Source organism: Vipera ursinii, assembly GCF_947247035.1.
Source record: "Vipera ursinii genome assembly, chromosome: 1".
Lineage (NCBI taxonomy): Eukaryota > Metazoa > Chordata > Lepidosauria > Squamata > Viperidae > Vipera > Vipera ursinii.
The window spans coordinates 302,962,137-302,983,892 of NC_139512.1; the positions used below are offsets into that span (position 1 = coordinate 302,962,137).

Sequence of the window (21,756 nt, forward strand, 5' to 3'; positions counted from 1 at the left end):
GAAAAAAGAGAGGAGGAAGGAGTATGTTTGCCACCTTGAGTTATTTATAAAATAATAAAAGTGGGATAAAAAAAATCTCAACACCCCCCTCCCCCCAATTCTGGGTCCATAATTTGAGAGCCATTAATTCCAGAAGCAGACTTCACATTAATGCTGCTAAAAGCAAAAGCAAACACTCAAACTTTAATTTAGATTATTTCCTTTTTAAAAAAATAGTGAAAAGAAAAATAGTGAGAGAAAAATTGCAAGTATGAAAAGTTAATAGAATTGACATTTTGTTTTTCTGTTTCATTCAGATGTTACTGTTTCAGTCTTATAATGAATTTTCTATGGCATTGCTGTATATGGTATCAGCATTCATCTATAACAGCTGTGAGCCTGAACTACATTCCCCCGTACTAAAACTGCCATCCTGCTGGCTGTATCTCATCAAACATCTCATACAAAAAAGGCACCATCATCACTTAGACACAGAAAGAGATGAAGAAAAAGAGGACCAATGAGGATGCAAGAAGAAAATTAAACTCTTCTCTTGTTTTAAAATAGAACCATACTATTCACACCATGAAGCCACTTTCCCCTAGCATGGGAAGATCATACTACTGAAATTTGACAGCAAAATGACTAAATTTCTACAGAACACATTGAAACCGGGTGGTATTAAGAGAGCATAAGTGAAAGTGTTTTCCTTCTGTCAGGTGTCTCTCACTCTCAATTCTCTCAACCCCACTCCCATCAACTGGGAGCTCTGGGAGAAGCAGCAGCAGCAGCAGCAGAATAGATGTCTGGAGCAATGAAGGCATAAAATAAAGAATGAATGTGATCTGACATGAATAAAATCTCACATTTAAGCTTACACTGTGGTGGTAAGATCTGTGGAGTGTTTGCTTTGATTGCCTTGTAGATAGCTGCCCAGGAGCATAGTTTAAAGTTCCCTAGACCAGGGGTCGGCAACCTTGGCTCTTTTATGACTCATGGACTTCAACTCCCAGAATTCCTGAGCCAAGGTTGCTGATCCCTGCCCTAGACCAAGCTGGAAGAGGGGCTGCTAGCCACTACAAATAATTCAACATTTCTCACATTTGGAATTTGAAACCAGCTGGCCAAATCCAGGTGAGGTGAAAGAAGCCTCATCTTGTGAGGTTATATGGGATTGGTTTAAGTCTGTGGATCCCGAGGAAATGCTTCATGCTAACAGCTTTGTCACACATAAACCATATCCCCTGCCCTATCTTCCTAGTGAAAGCTGCCAGGGAAGTGATGGAAGGCTGAATGTGGGCAGAGGTGAAATCATCTTTGAATAATAGGCTCTTTATCTCTGACTTGCAAAAAGCAAAAATATATCGCCTCAAGAAAATATCACGATCTTGGACTATTATTTACTACCTACCAATCTTTCCTTCACATAGAAGATTAAGAAAATGATAGGGCTGCAGTTCCAGAAAAACCTGGATGAAACAGATTGTCTGTATCCTTTCAGGTGGGATTCAGACCTGGGAATGGGATAATCATTGGTAGCTTATGTTGATCATTGCTGGTGAGACTGGGGTGGAGAATTCGCCTCCCCTGATTCTATTGTATCTCTCGGCCTCCTTCAATACCATCAACCATAGTTTCCTTCTGAGGCTGCTGCAAGGCCAAATGGTGGGAGGCACTGTTTTGCAATGGTTCTCTTCTCTCTTCAGTGAATAGACCTAGACTAGAAAGGCTATGTCCTCAGTGCCCTAGACAATAGAGAGGCTATGTCCTCAGGCATTCTGGCATGCGTGAACTGTTTCTCCCTTCAGTTTAGCATCTACAAAAAGCCATTCATCGGCACAAGATGAGCTAGCCCCAAAAGTGAATGATACTCAGGAGATACAGTGGAGGGTTGACCTGGTGCGTGGATGAGCAAAAAACAAGCTTAAGATCAACCCTAGAAAGATGGCAGTAGATTAGAAAGCTGACTAAATGTGGAGTGTGCAAAGGAGGGTCTGTCCCTTGGGAATGCAAATTAAATTAGTAGTAACCAAGGATCCCTAACAAACTTACTGAAAGATAGGAAGGGAATATTATTGAGATTATTTTGATGGTATATGGATACTTGTCTCCTGGTTGAAAACAAATATCACAGAGTCCTTCTCTATACAGAAGAGGTGACAGAGAAAAGAGCATCCCACTCAGTAACATTGGTTTAATAATTTTTTACTGGAAAAAAGTGCTTTTGTCAGCAGGGTTTAATTTCCATTAAATCAATTTATTAAAGCTTAATTTGCATGAAATTAAATTCAGTCCTTATTCAAAGAACCATCACTCCCTTAAACCATTCAGCACTGGGAAATGATCATAGACCTAATTAAAAACTTGACTGGAGCCATGCCCACCTATTTCCCCTTGTAACATTCAGTAGGTCTGACAAGAGACTTTGGGCTCTGTTAACTTAATTTGCATTCCTAAGGGACCATTCTTTGCTCACTTGGCAAAACTATCTTCCACTTCTGGCCCTATTATGCCAAAACACTTGTGTTCCTGCAGTCAGGACCAGCTGGTTCAATTGTCCTTTTGAAGCACATTTGAGGATCTATATTTCTATGAGTTCAGAAATACAACAATGAAAAGTTTTCTGGCCACTAGGATGAAGAGGCTGAGCTGTTATTTATAACTGTAATTATCTCAACCTTTGGCAAACCGCCCCCCCCACACACACACTTCAAGATTTATTGAGGATAAAAAATATTCCCCACCCCATGCTCTAACACAACAATGTTGGGGTTCAGTACCTATTTGGTGTCTTTTGCATCTGAAATTGAATGGTAGCCTGGTCTGGTTTACATTCAGACAAATGGCTCATTTGGGACCTGATTTTATCTTTGGTCCAGTGGTCAGCATTCTTCAGGGGAGACTCGATAGCTCATTAGAGAAATGCATGTTGTGAAAGAAAATCTCTGCTATTTTCACATAAACAGGTAAAATAGCAAATAATGGGAGTAATTTTTTCTTTGCTAAAAGTCAGAGGCCTGCTGCCAGCTTCAGAACAGTACTGAGCTGGTCTGAATTGGCATTACATTTGTAATAGCTTGACAGGCTATTTTTCCATGCATTTTGCCAGGAACTTCCATGGCTTATACAAGCCATGCTGATACATGCTATTATCTCTGATCAGAGACAATGCTACTGAGTGGCTCACTTACCTCTTTGATCCTCTGCAAAAGAGGAAGCAGCCAATCCTTGTTCACCTCACAGTGACTGTCTAGAAAGGTAAGAACCCCTGCCTGGGCCACATCTGCTCCTCGAATGCGGGAACGGATCAAACCTGTAACAGCGGACATGAACTCAAACATAGGTCTGGCTGATGCAAATTTCTAAGCAAGACTTCAGTTGCTAAACAAGCACACACAATCCTCAGCTTATTCATTCTTAGCCTTGTCTACTCAGCTCATGCCATGCTACCATTCTGGACTTAAAAAGAAGCATGCCATTTTTTAAGATGCTTCAGCACAGTTTCTGCATTGCAAGGTCAGTAGTCCAAGCAAAAAGTTTGTCTTGGGCAAAAAATTATGTTCATTAAAACACTCTGCATTTATATAATTCTTTACATTGCCTCTGCAAAGGGAAGACAAGATGTAAAAATACTGGTTCTGAAGAATAAGGTTGTATCATAACTAGAACAGCCCCCCTTTTGCCTAAAATACAGTTTAAAAAATGTTTTTAGAGTTTTTTAAGAAAAAAACTAAGGATGAACATATAAATACTTCTTAATAGGGATGGGATCACTTTCCTAACTACAGCTTCCTGTAAATTATTCTGCAAAGGCAAATTGCTTAAAAAACAAACAGCAAATACAATTTGCATTGCAGAAACAAATGACAAATACAATTCCCAGCTGGCAATCACTTCCCTCAATTACAGGAATTTTCTAATGCATTTTCTGTTCTTCATTAATGGAGAGCTAAATTTTTCTTTTGCAACAATTCTAATACGGCAGTCATTGGAAGAACAGGAGAAGAAGATATAAATATTAATTAATAAATCAATAATTGGGGATGATGCAGAAATTATAATATTACATGAGTAATAAATTGAGGACAAATTATAATCAATAGGGATAAGATAAAAGGCTCCTTTTTATTCTTAAGTTTGATGGGTGTTACTATGCTATCATCATAATATCCTTTTTATAATGAATGACAATTTTAATTAAATCACTTGATTTCACAATATTTGTTTCAATAGAAAAAAATGTCTGTAGTCCAAGGTTTTATTATTATTATTAAGTTTATTATTAAATTTTTATACCGCCCTTCTCCCGAAGGACTCAGGGCGGTGAACAGGGCATATAATAAAAATACACAAGTACAAAAGTTAAAAAAGAATTAAATTATTGCCCAAAGTAAAACAGTAAAAATATACAAATATTAAAACCCTGAGTTAACTCCCCATCAGGCCAGGCCAGCTTGTTCGAATAAATGGGTCTTTAACCCGCGCCGGAAGGAGCGGAGATCCGGTGCCATCCGGAGCTCAACAAGCAGTTGATTCCACAAAGCTGGGGTGCCCACAGAGAAGGCCCTCCCCCTGGGGGCCACCAGCCGGCATTCTCTGACCAGAGGCACCCTGAGGAGGCCCTCTCTGTGGGAACGCACTGGGTGGAGGGGAGTCGACGCTGGCAGCAGGTGGTCCCCGAGGTATTCCGGACCCATGCCATGTAAGGACTTAAAAACCATCACCAAGACCTTGAACCTCACCCGGAAGACAACTGGTAACCAATGCAGCTCGCGGAGCAAAGGTGTAACATGGGAGTACCGGGAAACTCCCAAGACAACTCTCTGTACCAGTTGGAGCCTCCGAGTGGTCTTCAAGGGAAGCCCCATGTAGAGAGCGTTGCAATAGTCAAGACGAGAGGTCACGAGCGCATGAGTGACCGTACACAGGGCATCCCGGTCTAGATAGGGCCGCAACTGACGCACCAGGCGAACCTGAGCAAAAGCCCCCCTAGTCACGGCTACTATGTGGTCTTCTAAGGCAAGCCGTGAATCTAGGAGGACTCCCAAGTTGCGAGCCCTATCTACGGGGGGTAAAGACTCACCCCCCATAGAAAGCGATGGAACATTTTGAATGTCCCGGGATGAGTCCTTGGTGCTCTCTGAGTTTGGTTGTTTGCTTGAAGACATTTCATTACCCATCTATGTAGTATCATCAATATAAGTGTGGTTTTTGCTGCCTGTCTATATACAATAGCTTGCCCTGTGTATCCCAAGACAATCCTAATAAAATGTACGAAGCACACAGAACACCTGTTTTCATACTGTTTTCAGTTTGCTACTTTAAATACTGCAAAGCTTTACTTGGGCCTAATAGTCTCATTATGCAATTGTAGATTTTCAGTGGCTAAAAAAAATTCCAAGGAAGTTGCTTCCATGGTCCTCAGGTGGTTTGTTCAATTAAAGAAATGGTACAGGAAATAACATGCTTTACAAAGCAAAACTTTCATTTTATAGCTTGGATCTCTCCGTATGGATTTGCTTACTCCCAATTCTCCTGTTTTCTTAACAAAATTAAACCTAGAATACATTTCTTAGTAGGGTCCACACAGCAAAAGATTAAGTGGTCATTGTCATAGCAAATTGTGGGAACAAAGCCATCAAAATAAGCCATAATATGAATGTTGTGACATCATCCGTAGCATAGGAATTGAGTTCTGTTAATGTGAAGTTAGAATCTCACTTGTATAAAAACAGCCATCAAAAAGTAAAGTGTAATAAACCCAGATCAGACATGAAATTAATTGTATTAGGCAACCATACACTCTTGGTTTGAGGGTGTCCAGATTTAAGTGGAGTGACCACACATTCTGTTCTATAATACAATCTTGATTAATATTGATTCCTTTATGGGTAATGGTATGCAGGAATGACAGGAGAGAGAACCACAAAATGGACAATTGGTAAACAAATGATATCTCAGCCCACAGAAGGAGAGACGGGGTGGAAAACATTTCAGAAGGCACTCTCCTTAGTTTTCTGACAAGTAAAAGAAAGAGAGGAGACCATCCAATGTAACTATTCAATAAAGACAGACTTAGTGTTTGTATGACTTGTCTGGATTACCTCAAAGGGCAAGCATATGTGTATTATATATGTAAACATTCCTTTAATCAATGTGTATATATGTTAACAGTACAAATAAGAAGGCATCGCCAAAGTATATAAAGTAAAACCGCCTGACAGGAATACACGCGGGAACTTTGACAGCTGTCAAAGTCCCCGCACTGCGCAGGCGCCTCCACTGACAGCTCGCGGCTGTCAAACCCGGACCGGGAGGAAGCCTGAGCTGTCAAAGCATCCACCGCACAGCGCAGGCGCAGCCACTGACAGCTCGCGGCTGTCAAAACACCACACCACGCGGAAGCCGGAGCTGTCAAAAGAAGACGACGCACATTGGTCCTTGCCTGACACGGCGCCAAAATAAACACAGCTGATTGGTCCTCGCTACCAGCTGCCGGCTATAAAAGCCGGACAAGTTAGTCTATGTTTGCCTTGCTCTTAATAAACCTGTTGTTGAACTAGCCTGTCGTCCCGAGTGGTCCTTCGGCTACTTCACTGGCGACGAAGGTGGGATCGCTCCGGAGCTGAAGTCACGGCCGAGGAAGAGAGTTCCCGGCAAGAGCTGTCACGGAAGTTTTAACTTCCATCGGAGCAACCCAGGACCGGACGACATGGCAAACTTCGGCCGTGTGAGGGAGTTTGATACCCGCCATCCCGAGAGATGGCAATCACACCTCGGCCAAGTCGAGGGATTTCTCCTCGTCAGTAAAATCACTGACGACCGAGCAAAGGCCGCCGCTCTGCTGTACATCAGCGGGCCCCCGGTGTACGATGCAGCCGTCGGGCTGTTCAGCCCAGTGCCCATCACGGAAGTCTCCTACGCTGACCTGGTGGACCAGCTGAACAAGTACTACATGCCAGCTCGTTCAGAACTGTACTGGCGGGTGCAATTCGCACAAAAGAAACAACGGCAGGACGAGCCCGCCAACGAATTCATCGCCGGGGTCAGACACGCCGCCAGGAACTGCTCCTTCCCCGACCTGGAAGACCGCATCAGAGACCAGGTGGTGATCGGTCTGAGGGACGAGAAGCTACAGAAGAAGCTGACGTCCAAACCCGACATGAATCTGGCAGAGCTGACCAGGGAGATCATGGCATATGAACACAGCCACAAGAAGAAGCCGACGAACACGACCCCAGAGACCCCCGCGACCGTCTACCAGGAAAGCGCAACCTTCAGCGACAGCGGAGAGTCGGTAGACTTCACCGATGGAGAAGCCCTACAGCGCAGGATGGGGCACCGGCAGCCGAGGAGGGGAAAAACGTCGGACCGCCGTGGATCCAGGAACCCACCACCGCCACCACCGCGTTACGAGCAACGGGCCGCCTGTGCCAGCTGCGGGGGCAACCATGCCCGAGGAAGCTGCCGGTTTAGGAACGCGAAATGCCACAACTGCGGGAAGACTGGCCACATCAAGCCGGTGTGCCGCAGCAAGGGCCGGGACAACATCAATGAGGTGGAGGCAAACCCCCCAGGTAGGCCGGCTGCCCAGGCCAGCAGAGAAACCCCACCAGGCCCCCTGGTAGAGACAATTGACAGGGTAAACAGCATAAGCTCCAAGGTTAAGATCTGGGTCAGAATTCAGGGGGTGCCCTGCCACATGGAGGTAGATTCTGGGTCAGCAGTCTCATTAATTTCGCTGACAACCTATCAGGAAATCTGTCAGAAAGGCCGAAGACAAATTCCCCTGAAACAAACTCAGGTACACCTTGCAGACTTCCAGAAAACCCCTATTCCGTTGGAAGGGAAAGCCAAGGTCCTGGTGCAGTATAAGGGGTTCAAGGGTCCCCTGGAGGTTTTAGTTACGCCAGGGAACCGTACCAACTTGATAGGGCTAAACTGGTTCACTCCACTAGGCATCGCCTTAACGGGGGTTAATACCATTCAAACACCCAGCCTAGAAGCCGTTTGCGAAAAGTACGCCGACGTTTTCGATGGCACTTTAGGGAAATATACAGGTTCCCCCATTTCCCTGCAACTAAATCCAGCAATTCAACCAATTAAAATAAGAGCTAGGAGGGTACCTTTCGCCCTTAAAGAAAAAATTGAAAACGAGCTTGACCGACTCGTGGGACTAGGGGTACTGGAGCCAACAGAAGGGGGAACCTGGGAGACCCCTATTGTCACCCCAATCAAACCTAATGGCGAAGTGAGACTGTGCGCTGACTATAAGGCGACAGTCAACCTAGCCCTCAGCCCCCATGCTTACCCGGTGCCAGCGGTAAGGGACGTATTTGCTTCCATCCGCTCTGGCACCATTTTCGCCAAGCTTGATCTCACGCAGGCGTATTTACAACTGCCTGTCACAGACGACACCGCGGAAGCTCAAACTATTGTCACCCACCGCGGTGCTTTTAAAGTAAAGAGGCTACAATTCGGCATATCTGCAGCCCCGGGTATTTTTCAGGGCATCATGGAAAAGACCCTGAAGGGAATACCCGGGGTCTGCCCCTATTTCGACGATGTTCTCATCGCCGGGGAAAACGAAGCTAGTTTAGCTGACAGGTTGTCAGCTGTGCTGAGCCGGCTCAGAGAAGCCGGTCTCAAACTTAAGCGGGAGAAGTGCTCTATCGGAGTCACTTCTACAGAATTCCTAGGGTATAAAATTGATAGCCAGGGCATCCACCCCACCGCTGAAAAACTAATGGCTATTCAAACCGCACCCAGCCCTAGGAATAAGCAAGAGCTTCAATCCTTTTTGGGGCTGTTAAACTTTTACCATGCCTTCATTCCCCACAAAGCCACTATTGCAGAGCCGCTCCATAGGCTCCTAGACAAAGGTACAACTTGGTCCTGGACCAAGGAACATGAGAACAGTTTCCAATCGTTAAAAAAGCTTATCTGTCACAGCTCAACTATCACCCTTTTCAGGGAAGACACCCCAATATGCATCGCTTGCGATGCCTCTCCCTATGGAATCGGGGCTGTATTAAGTCACATATTCAAGGACGGTACACAAAGACCCATAGCCTTCTATTCACGCACTCTGACCAAAGCTGAAAGAAACTATGCACAAATTGACAGGGAAGCCCTAGCGATAGTAGCAGGGGTCAAAAAATTTCACGATTATCTGTATGGAAGACCATTTACTATATTTACAGATCACAAACCCCTGCTAGGCATATTTACTTGGAATAAAACTACTCCACAAATTCTCTCCCCGAGAATTTTAAGATGGTCAACATTTTTAGCAGCCTATTCTTATCAACTAATACATAAACCAGGTAAAGAATTGGGTCATGCTGACTGCCTCAGCAGACTGCCCATACAAACCAGGGACTCAGACCCAGCCCCAGCCAGCGGGATTTTAGCAATCTCCCAACTTCCAGAATGCCCCCTGACTGCAAACATTATAGCCAATAATTCAACAAAAGATAAAATACTTGCCAGAGTCCTCAAATGGGCCACAACTGGGTGGCCAACTCAAAACCCACAACCCCAATTCCAACCTTATTATAACAGAAAAAATGAGATTTCAACACACAGAGGTTGCCTGCTATGGGGAAATAGGGTCATCATACCAGAGAAAAACATAGACCAAACATTGCACATTTTACATGAAGGGCACCCTGGAATTGTAAAAATGAAGGCGATGGCTAGAAGTTATGTGTGGTGGCCCGGCATAGATAAACAAATTGAAAAGTATGTGGGTGGGTGTTACACCTGTCAGGAGACCAGGAATGAACCACCCCAGGCACCAATCCATAAATGGGAGACTACAAGGAACCCTTGGTCACGTATACATATAGATTTTGCAGGACCTATCCAGGGCCAAAGTTTCTTAATTGTAGTGGACAGCTATTCCAAATGGCTGGAAGTCATGCCCCTTAGAAAAACGACGTCCACAGCCACTATTCAAGCCTTACGGAAAATATTCGCAACACACGGCCTACCTGATACCATAGTTTCTGACAATGGACCTCAATTCACCTCTCGTGAATTTCAGATCTTCGCTACGAGGAATTGTATTAGGCTGGTCACGTCGGCGCCGTTCCACCCATCGTCGAACGGAATGGCTGAAATTATGGTACGATACACCAAAGAAGCCTTGAAAAAATTCGTTAAAGGAAACTGGCAGAGGCGACTCAGCCAGTTCCTCTTATCACAACACACAACACCATGCTCTACAACTGGCAAATCACCGGCAGAATTAAGATGGGGGAGGAGGCTAATAACACGTCTCGACAGACTGCACCCTGACACATCCCCAGAAGAAAAACAACACCCCCACCCCGCCCGCAAACTCAACCCGGGTCAATTAATATGGGCACGTTCATACACAGATAAAAACAAGTGGGTCCAAGGGACAGTAATAAAACAAACAGGGCCCATCTCATACCTTATAGCTACGCAGGCACAGGGCAACATACGCCGCCATATTGACCAGCTCAGACCCAGACAACCACCACACGCTTCTGAGCAACCAACCAGTGCCGACTTACAACCCCCACCGGAAATGCTGCCTATCCCAAACCAGGAAGCTGAACACCAAGACGAAGAACCAGAACCAGAACACCCACCACCCCTTCGCCGCTCAACCAGGAATCGAAGACCACCCACCTACCTAAAAGACTATCAGTGGGCAGGTTCAAACATCCAAGAAGGAAGAAACGAACCAGGGGAGGGGTAAGGGGTGTATTATATATGTAAACATTCCTTTAATCAATGTGTATATATGTTAACAGTACAAATAAGAAGGCATCGCCAAAGTATATAAAGTAAAACCGCCTGACAGGAATACACGCGGGAACTTTGACAGCTGTCAAAGTCCCCGCACTGTTCAGGCGCCTCCACTGACAGCTCGCGGCTGTCAAACCCGGACCGGGAGGAAGCCTGAGCTGTCAAAGCATCCACCGCACAGCGCAGGCGCAGCCACTGACAGCTCGCGGCTGTCAAAACACCACACCACGCGGAAGCCGGAGTTGTCAAAAGAAGACGACGCAGATTGGTCCTTGCCTGACACGGCGCCAAAATAAACACAGCTGATTGGTCCTCGCTACCAGCTGCCGGCTATAAAAGCCGGACAAGTTAGTCTATGTTTGCCTTGCTCTTAATAAACCTGTTGTTGAACTAGCCTGTCGTCCCGAGTGGTCCTTCGGCTACTTCAATATGGTTAATAGCTTTTGGGAAATGGAACTCACTATTGCTTTCCCACCATGACCTGAATTATTTTTTGTAAATCCTGTTTTTCATTCAATTTAAATAATATCACTTTGGGTGCCTTCATATGATGCAAGCACCATCTGGATAACAATATCCATATTGAGGCTTATTCCCTGCATAAGTTGGCTCCCTGACTTGCTCTGTGATTGATCTCTGTTTCAATACAACCTACCATTTTGGGGTAACATGGAGAAAATGTTATGGATTCTACAGAGGGAATTAAAGAAATCTACAAAGCCAGTTAAGTCAAGCCTTGAAACAGGATCTGAGCCAGAATCAATCAATAGCCCAGAACCTTCTGCCAAGAACTCAAATCCCTAGAGGCATCAGACCTTTTAGTTCAGGGGTATCAAACTGCCAGCCCATGGGCCGGATGCACCATGCAGAAGCCGCGCCCACCCCATTGCTGGCAATGGTAAAATTGTCCCAATACATTGTGCAATGTCACGTGACATCGCGAGTCTGACATGTCTGTTCTAGTCCATGAATGGCTGCATCAAGATGAATGCTCTCAGAAAGCAAGAAGGTCCTTGCGTACAGTTCTAAGCATTTTATCTGGAACTAGGTCTAGTCATATTGTCAATTGTGACATTCTCTACTTCTATTAGGAATGCAATCCTAGACTTCTGGGAGAGTCTTAGGTTAAGCAGGGGTGTCAAACTGCTGGCCCGCGGGCCAGACGCGTCTTCTAGAAGCCTCGCCCACCCCATTGCCGGCAATGGCAAAATAGTCTCGATATGTCTCGCGAAGTCACGTGATGTCACAAATTTGACATGTCTGGGTTAAGGAATGCTAGTGTACCGCTTACTAAGTGTGCTTAAGGCTAGAGATTATTTCCTCTGAGTTTGAAAGAAAGTATGAGAAATCATATTGCATTGTTTTCTGTGAATTAATTTATATAGCGGGTACTGGAGAGGAGGAAATAAGACAATGGGCTAGAAATCACATTTCAGCACACTTTTAATTTACAACAGCATAATTAAACTAGAATATGACACAAAACCCAATCTCCTCTTAAAAACCAACAGTGTTGGAGCACCACAAGTTCTGGAGGCGAGTCATTCCACTGATTAATTGTTCTGTCAGGAAATTTCTTCTTAATTCTAGGTTCGATCTTGCCTTGATCAGTTTCCACCCATTGCTTCTTGTCCTGCCTTCAGGTGCTTTGGAGAATAGCTTGACTCCCTCTTCTTTGTGGCAACCCAAAATATTGGAACACTGCTGTCATGTTACCCTTAGTCCTTCTTTTCATTACCCTACACATACCCAATTCCTGCAACTGTTCTTCATAGTTTCCAGTACCCTAATCATCTTTGTTGATCTTCTCTACACTCTTTCTAGAGCAGGCATGTAAAATTTGTGATGTCACATGATATCGCACGACATATTTCAACTTTCCCTCCATTGCTGGCAATGGGATGGGCACAGTTTCAGTATGATGCATATGGCCTGCGGGCCAGCAGTTTGACATGCCTGTTCTAGAGTCTCAACATCTTTTTTATATCATGGTTACCAAACTGGATGCAATATTCTAGTGGAGTGTTACATTATAGGCATTATAAAATACTAGGTTCATGTCATCTTCATTCTAGCCCTTTGTTAATGCAGCCTATCACTGTGTTGGCTTTTTTGGCAGCTGCGACACACTGCTGCTTATCTTTAAGATAAAACTTGATTCTCTTAGTAAACACTTTTATTATTTTTTTTGTCTTGTAAGCCAAGGTTAAAATATATCAGTTTAAACTGTAGTTTGGGGAGGAATGAAGTACAGATGTTACTGTATGTTACCGGTAATAGTCTTGAGCCTACTGTAGCCATATACATCTTAAATCTTTAAAATACAATTTAATTAAATGTATTTTAAAATATTAGAATCCAGAGAATCATGAATGCCATCCTTTGATTTGTTAGGATTTAATAATCACCTAATAATCCATTCATTCATGTGTTGGAATTAAAATTTTCATGCTGACTGGGAATTCAGGAAATTTTAATCCCAACACATCCAGAAGGCTTCAAGTTTGAAGATTTACAACTAAGGGAAGTCATATGCTGAACTTTTTCTTTTTGCTAAAACATGGTTGGTTTACTTCTGCATATTATATAAATTTAAACCAACTGTGGTATACACAGTAAACAAGACTTAAATAAACCATGGTCTTGTGATATGTGTTAGGCTAAGTCACAGGTATCAGCTTCTTGAAAATCTGCCGCTTGCAGATTTTTATCTTCTCCCACGGGTGCCCATGCAGCAGCAGTAAATTGCATTGTCTCAAACAATGAAATAAGTTTGAAGGCACCATCATAACAGATTTTTAAAATACTCAGGCATTCCAAGAACAAGGACAAAAATAGAACTTTTGTAGGAAAATAATTAAGGAGTCGCAACACAAATGTCACCATAGCTTTAAATGGACTTGAAGGGAAGAACAATCCACCAAATTCTGTCCTTACTCTTGAGTAAAATAAACCTGAGGTTAATTACTGTGTGTTGGTATCCTTTAATAGAGAAAAGGTGAAAAGAAAAAGAAAGGATGTGAACAGTACAAGAAGAGTTAAGAAAGGTCATGGAAATTAAAGACTACAAATGACACAGAACAATTTTTTGTTTCCTTGAGGTAATTGGTTTCACAGCTAAAATAATAATTCAGAAACATTCTGAAGATAATGAGAATGTAAGTCAATACATTTGGATGGTATCAATTTCAGGAAGGCTGGCCTGGAGGAACTGTGTGACTTGAGGGTTAACGAATTAAGGGATTTACAGGGTTGTAAAAAGGGAGTTACTGTAAGTGATCCATCAAGCGATCTTTAAGTGACAGCACTGGGTTTGTTTTAGAAACCTAGATTGGCAGAATTTGGAATTGCTAATTGTTGATTTTTATAGTATACTAACCTGAAAAATAATACTTTAATGAACAATATTGAATTTCCAAAAGTATTGAAAGAAATTCCAGGTAGGCAAGGTAATAAATATTCTATGAAAATCCAGAAAGTCTACAAATTAAACTTTAAAACTCACTTACTTCTTGAGTATATTAACTGATTACTTTATCAATTAAAACAATCTTACAGTATCAAATAAGTTTCCCTTATCTAATATCATAAATTACTTCTTGAAAAGAAATGACTGTAAATGTTATTGTTTGTTTCAAGGACGCTTGCTTGACAACTATTTTCAGTAGTAAGTTAATAAAACAGGAAATAGTAAAGGGAAATCGTGTCCCCCAATTAGAAATGGAACACTGGAAATAGCTATTTCATCTTTTTTTATTTCAGAAGTGGGTAGAGGGATGGAAAAGACAATTACAATAGAACATAAAGAAAATGGAGTGGGCACAAGGGCTCAGTGGTTAAAGACACCAACTTCTCAGCTGGAAAGCTGACAGGCCGGGTTCAAGACCTGAGTTCTGTGTCATGGGATGACCTCCCATTACTTGCCCAAGTTCCTGCCAACCTAGCAGTTTGAAAGCATGCAAATGTGAGTAGATAAACAGGTACAACTTCAGTGGGAAGGTAACAGTGAGCTTATGTACCTCAGTGTATAGTCATGCTGGCCACATGATCATAGAAGTGTTTTCGGACACTCCCTCAGCTAAGAAACACAGATGAGCACTGCCTCCTAGAACCAGACACAATTGGACAGGGGAAATATTCTTTCTCATCCCACCATTGTTCAATTATGCTTTTCAATAAAAGCAGAGAAAGGATACTGAGTAGATGCTTTCTGGGCATAACAGGCATGTTACTGGATGTTTATACACAGAAAACAGGTGGGATTTTTACTATAATACTGTTCCCTCCAATTTACAGGTTTTGAAACACACACACACACACACACACACACACACACACACACACACACACCGGGAGATGTCCTTGCACTAAGGAATTATGAGCCCAGGAATACAAGCAAGGTGTCCCAAGTGGGAAGTCTCTATACAATTTTCAGATTTAGAGGAAGTAGTGCCTGCTAAGATGCAGCCATGGTGCCTTCATGAGATCCTGGTCTTTTTTGATATCTCAAATATGGGAAGAGGTATCAATGCAGTATCTATACAACCACAATAGTATGTATATAAAGTTATTTCTTTTCTGATTTATTTTCCTTCCTGACTTATTTTCCTATAAAGGCATCAGTTTGAGGAGAAAGTTAAAGAGACAATAAGGAGAGGAATGATTTGTGAGTCAGATGTTTCTGTTCCTGCCCAGAAGGAAAAGTAGGTAGCATGAAAAATAAATATGTTTCAGCCTTCTTCCCGTGACTGGTTATACTCAGTTTTCTGTTTTTATCTCTCTGTGTGTTTCTGGGTTGGAAAGAATAGAGGAAGGGAGGGATTTGCATACCCCACCAGCAATAATACCTCAACTGCTATGCTTTATTTTCCACTAATATACAGTACAAGTTGACATGCATATGTTAGATTGAAATCATCAACTAATACATTCTCATATATACAATAGTCAAACTGAAAAGTGACAAAAAATCAGTGAGAGTGATATAAAAAAATCAAATTAGTACTATTTTGTACTATTATTTTACTAAAGTAATTCATTAATCTGAATAATAATTCAGATTATAACCCAAGAAATAAAGGGTACCCTGGCCCTAGCTTTGACACAGGTAGCCTCTGAAAGCTTATCTTCTCTTTATAGAGTACAACAGAAGTAAATCCATGGCTTGCACATTTCATGTATCTAAGGTCCACAGATTGCAAAAGTACCAATTTTCAGAAGTGTGCTTTCTTTTTTGGGGGGACAAATAACTGTATTATGTTCAATGCACCTGATCTGTCCTTAAACTCTCTTAACAACCCAATTAGGTGGTTGAGCAGAAACGTTTTAGTGGTATCAAAATGATTTATATTTGAAAAGGAATTGAGACTTTTTCCTTTCAGATCCACCAAAATGGGCAGTCACATACAGCCATTAAACGATTTGTACTTCTTCATATTCTTTTCTAATACACAGTGATTTCTGTCATTGCCTCACTCTGCTGTTAACCAAAATGGAATTCTTTCTGCTATCATGAAGCTTCATAATTACTGCAATTCAGGCCAGCTCTTTTTGTGCAAGACTATCTTTACTGGATACTTAAGACGTTAAATTGCCTCCATAAACCGTATACTGCAAATAGCCAGTGTATCTATACAACTGAAAATATATTGATTATTTAATTCATTGTAACTTTTAACATGATAATTTCTATTCTGCAAAGCCATTTGCTTGTTTTTATAAATTAGTAGTTCTGATTGTTGTCTGGCTCACCGGCGGTTCCTGTATAACAGGGGTGTCAAACTCAATTTCATTGAGGGCCGCATCAGCATTGCGGTTGCCCTCAGGGGGCCGGGTGGGTGTGGCCTGCTGGGTGGGCGTGGCTAAAGTGCATATGGCCTACTGGGTGGGCGTGGCCAGCTCTACATCATTCGCATCAAGGGTGCCTATGGGGGCCTGGGCAGGAGTGGGACAGATCTGAGGGTCTTTGGCAGGAGGAGGGTTTCTGAGGCAGGACCAAGGAAGTGGGGGCTGTTCCCTCACTGTTTTCAGGATGGCTTCGCAGGCCGCATGAAACCACTTCACGGGCCGGATCTGGCCCCCGGGCCTTGTGTTTGACATGTCTGCTGTATAATAACAAGAGCTGAAGATTCTCACAAGCTGTTAGCAGCCTATGTGGACTCTCTACACAAGGAGTCCTCACTATCTTTGTGTGTAGAAGATGAATATTTGTACTGAGGAATTTCTGGGCAGATTTCCTATATGGTTCAAAGGTGCAGAAAATCAGAACTGTGAATTACTCAAAGAGCCTCCATACACAGAGGTTCTTCCCTCTTGGAGATAGTCTTCTCCTATATGAAAAAAAAGAAATATGCAAACTGCTAAATACTGTATCTGGATTACCTTACCAAATAAGTCAGTTGAGCAAAATTCTAGTCAAATGGTAAATGTCTATGGAGATTCTCAGTCATCCAGGTAATGGTTGTCCCAAAGATGCTTTTTCATGAGGCAACTGGACTTTCTTTTTTCTCTTTGAAGAAGCTGAAGAAGCTTCTTGGATGAGGAGCGAAACACCTTCAAAGAAAAAAAAAGAAAGTCCAGTTGCCTCAATGAAAAAGCACCTTTGGGATAGTCAAATGGTATTTTTCACAATTCTGGAGATGAATGCTAGCTGAGGAATGTTGAGAATAGAAGTCCATACATCTTAAAGTTGCTGAGGTTGAGAAATACAGGTAGTTTTTGACTTACAACAATTAATTTAGTGACTGTTCACAGCTACTACGGCACTGAAAAAAGTGACTTTATGACCATTTTTCACACTTACAACCATTGTGGCATCACCATGGTCAAGTGATCAAATGCAGATGCCTGGCAAATGAATCATATTTATGAGGGTTGCAGTGTCCCGGGTGTGTGTGTCATGTAATCACCTTTGCAAGTCAGGGCCAGTGAATTTTGTTCTTTCAAACCTAAATGGAATATGGTAAACCTAGGGCACTAATGGCCACTTTGAGGTGATCACCATCTACTTCTGAGTTGGCAGGAAACTCTGCTACAAATAGAGGAGAGGAGGAGGAGAAGGAGGAGGAGAAGGAGGAGAGGAAGCTCAAAATGCATGCCATGTGGGTGAACCATGTGCCTTCCACGTTACCCTGTTAACATTTAATTTGGAAAATCAACTTTGGACTCAGTCTTCCTTCAGGGAGAGGTAGACGTAACATTTAGGTATAGAGGAAGGCTACCAGCTGGGAACAATTGCCTTGTGCAGGTGAACTGAGTGATGTCTCCAATGGAGAGAGGGGAAGGATCAGCAGATGGAATTCTACAGTGGAACATGCTGTCTGAAGAGGGTTTTTGCAGAGCCTTAATTAGAAGAATTAAGCTGTAGTTCCTTTAAGGCAAGAAAAGACACATTTGTGTCTTCTCAACTTTCCCACCTCCGACACAGTTGCTGGGAAGAATTTTAATGACATGAAAAATGCAGAGGGGCTCTGTCCCTGCCAAGTTTTGTTTCTCCACAATCCTTTCACCCACATCTTTACCATGAACTACTTATTTCATAAAATTATACACTGCCCTTCAACAAACTTCTAGGATGGTTTTAAAAAAGCAAATTTAAATGCACAAGTAAAATTTAATGTGTGAAATTGTGAATAACTGTTGTTACTTTATTAATGTGAATTATGAAGCAGTGATGGATCATTTTACAGCTATTGGGTCATTTTGATACAACAGGCATTCAGCTGAGAGACTGGTTTTTTGAAAAACATCCCTTCTACCTTTATCTCAACTCCACAGGCAACATTTTTTTTGGACTGGCCAAATTTGTATCAGGCAAATAAGTATTAATTCACTTAAAATTCTACCTTACTTTATGCACATCTCATAATCAGGAATGACATCATGATGCACATTTCAGTTCAGGAAAGATCTCATGCAAAGACCTTACCCCTTGCAAAAAGTACCAGTCAAAGAGGTTAATGTGGAAAAGTATACATGACATGCTTAAGTGAAGTCCTTTAAGTGTTCACCCTGAATTCAATAGCCCATCAATGGTACAGCCATTTTTAATTAGGTATTTTACACAAAGAATGTAAAAGAAATAAAGATAAGTAAAATAAATGAGTAAAATACCGATGAGTAAATAAGGGATCTGAAATGTAATAGAGTTTACAATTTTCCAATGTATCATTAATTACAAATTATAGAACGCTGCAATCCTGAGTACATCTGCTGAAGGAAACCTGACTGAATAGATTAGAGTTTCATTTTGAAGAAAAATGCATTGATTGCTTTATTTTGTTCTTTAAAGCAACGGCCTCCAACCATGGACCGTTTCTGTGGAGGGAGGTTTTTCTGCAGACCGGAGGGGACGTGGTATCAAATGCTGCCTGCATCCCATGGATGGGACTTCACTTGATTGTCTGGGTCAGTTACTGGCATGCTGCGAACCGGTGCCACTCCATGGACCAGGGGTTGAGGACCCCTGCTTTAAAGTATGAAAATAATTTAGAGAACACAATTACATGCACATACACAAAGACACACAGGCAGACATAGAGATGACAAGATCTCTATGACATATGTTCCAAATAGTTGCCTCATCTTCTTTCATTGATACTGGCTTTTCATCCATAGAAACCTCCACCTTAGTAGAAGACTACAAGCATAAAAAGTATGCACCTCACTTGTAAAAGAGTATCCTTGCACTTTATTTTCCCCTATACTGTAAAGCTTTGATTTTGTCTTCCTCTGTTCTTTGTGCTCCCTTGGTGTGCTCAGCCTCCAAATGCTTACCTTCTCTTCTACTGTTGCGCAGGCATTTCACTTTGGGTAGCTTGATCAGCAAACGGCAATCATCCGCTTTGGAGACACAAACAGAGTGCAATGTTATTTGATTGTTTCTTTTCATCGTTCAAAGACTTTCACACAATCAAGAGGTCAGAAAGTGAGTGTTAAGAACTTTGACAGTGCACAATTAACTCCTAGTGGCAGAAAAGAAAAGAGTATGTGGCCAGTATGATGTCAAGGAAAATGGGAAATTATAATACGTGGGGAAATCTCTTTTTGGGGATCAGGTTTTCAGTCTCAAAAAAGTTTGAGACTGTGCACCAATACATGTGCATGCAGACACACAGTTCCCTCTCTCCCTCCTTCACAACCCCTCTTGTTTTCAAGTTCACTTACGATCATCGCTGAAGTCATCTACTAATAGGATTTCATGGACCAGATGCACCGGAGTCCGGTTCAGCACACTAAGAAATCATAAAAGAAAATATCCAATGGATTTTTCAACTGGAAAAACAAAACTGGGAAACAGGCTCAGAATACATTTCACCTGAGTAGGTAACAGTGAGGTTGTGGGGAAGGGATGAAGCCTTTGCAAAAAGTGAGCGTTATTTAAAGTTATACTACTTAAATAAAATTGATATGATCATTCCTTCTGGTCATTACTATTTTCCAACTCCAGTTAGAAATCCAGTCTCAACGGTGTTTTCGAGATCCTCTGGGGGCTGCCCTTAATCCCGAGGGTTCATTGCTTAGAGCAAAGTATGAGGCAGGTGTTCCTGTACTGTTTCACCCAGGATCCAATTTAGATGGTAAGTGTTTTAGAAACAAAATAGAATTCCCATGATAGGCTGCAATTATAATAACTGTGGTGCAAGATTTCCTTAAAGTACCATAGCCACTGCTTGTGTTTCATCAATTAAAAAGCTAAGCTGAAGCATGGCACTCACTAGCTATACTGCTTTACAGTCTGAAGCTTCTCATAAATAAAAAGGAATGCCTGCTCATAGAACCATGAAGTTGAAGTTGCACTTCTGGGTAATAAGATCAACAGCATTTTACAAAAGAATACAAACAAACATGGTCAAGGTTTGTAAAAACCATGTTCCTGCAAAACTATCAACTCTAAACAATGATGTTTGTATTCCATTAGTTGTCACTATCAAAAGAAAGGAAATATATCTGGAAGGCTTTACAAAAATATTATTATTTAAAGAATGACCTACGTAACTAGTCAGAACAAGAGACAAGCAATTTCTGTGGAAAGCTAATTTTTGTAGAATGTCTTTAATTATAAGTTGGCTACAGCCATTGTCATTGTGAATACTTAAATTACATGCTAATTTAAACTGTGTCTGGTTTCTTTTAGCTAATGGGATTGCCCAAGCATTTAAAATAAATGTATCATATGAGTGTTGTTTTGAAGATAGCTATTTCCCTTCATTATGTAATGTAAACAAATTATTCCCTATCGGGGGAATATAAACTGCAGGTTACTAGTGAAATATGAGACAGAAAAAAATTGCCATTAACTCTGAAAAAGAAAGCTTCAACTAAAACCCAAATCCTTTTATTTGAAAAAAATCAATGTAATTCATTTGAAGGTTATATTGTTTAATGACATTGATTAATGCTTTCAGGAAAATTTCATTGTTTGAATTTATATATCTGTGAATTTATATATGAATTAAACAATTACAAAAATAAAAATAAAATGAAATTCATTACTCTAACCTGAATTTAATTTTGAATTCCCCATTTATATTAATTTTAACATAACATAATATATGAGCCCAATCTAATAGGCTATTATCTAAGAAATAAGACACCAGTTTTGTTACTGTGAGGTAACAGAATTTTATACAGAATTGGGGAATATATAAAGGATATATGTTGGAATAAACATATGGCAGAAGGATAGTTGAGCTGAAGGATGCTTAATCCAACAAGAGCCTTCCCAAGTTATTTAGGAGTCCTGTCACTTCTAGCATATTTCCCCCTGTACTGGACACTAGGCACTGGACATTGTCTCCAGGCTGGTGATGTTTGATGTTCCTTTGAGGGGCAAATGGTTGAATGCTATGAATGTATGTAATTGTGGGTTTGGGGCTGAGTGAATGAGAAATAAGGATGTCTTGGTCTGGGAAGGGAGAGCAAAGGATGGAAAGCTAGAGTTGGAGGGAAAAGGCAGGCATTACCATTATAGAGCCCTGGTTGCACAATGGTTAA

General features: G+C 41.7%; 1 protein-coding gene across 1 annotated transcript in view; it reads right to left on the minus strand.

Annotated features, from left to right (window-relative positions):
- Nucleotides 1–21,756, minus strand: part of GALNT14 (polypeptide N-acetylgalactosaminyltransferase 14) — a gene marked incomplete at its 3' end in the record, with an annotated part of 328,816 nt that overhangs the window by 59,015 nt on the left and 248,045 nt on the right. Inside the window, exons 4-6 of the mRNA XM_083376377.1 lie at nt 19,927–19,994; nt 19,537–19,602; nt 3,171–3,292 (exon numbers count right to left, since the gene is read on the minus strand). Of these exons, the coding sequence (XP_083232503.1) occupies nt 3,171–3,292; nt 19,537–19,602; nt 19,927–19,994 (256 nt within the window). The remainder of the gene's footprint in view (nt 1–3,170; nt 3,293–19,536; nt 19,603–19,926; nt 19,995–21,756) is intronic.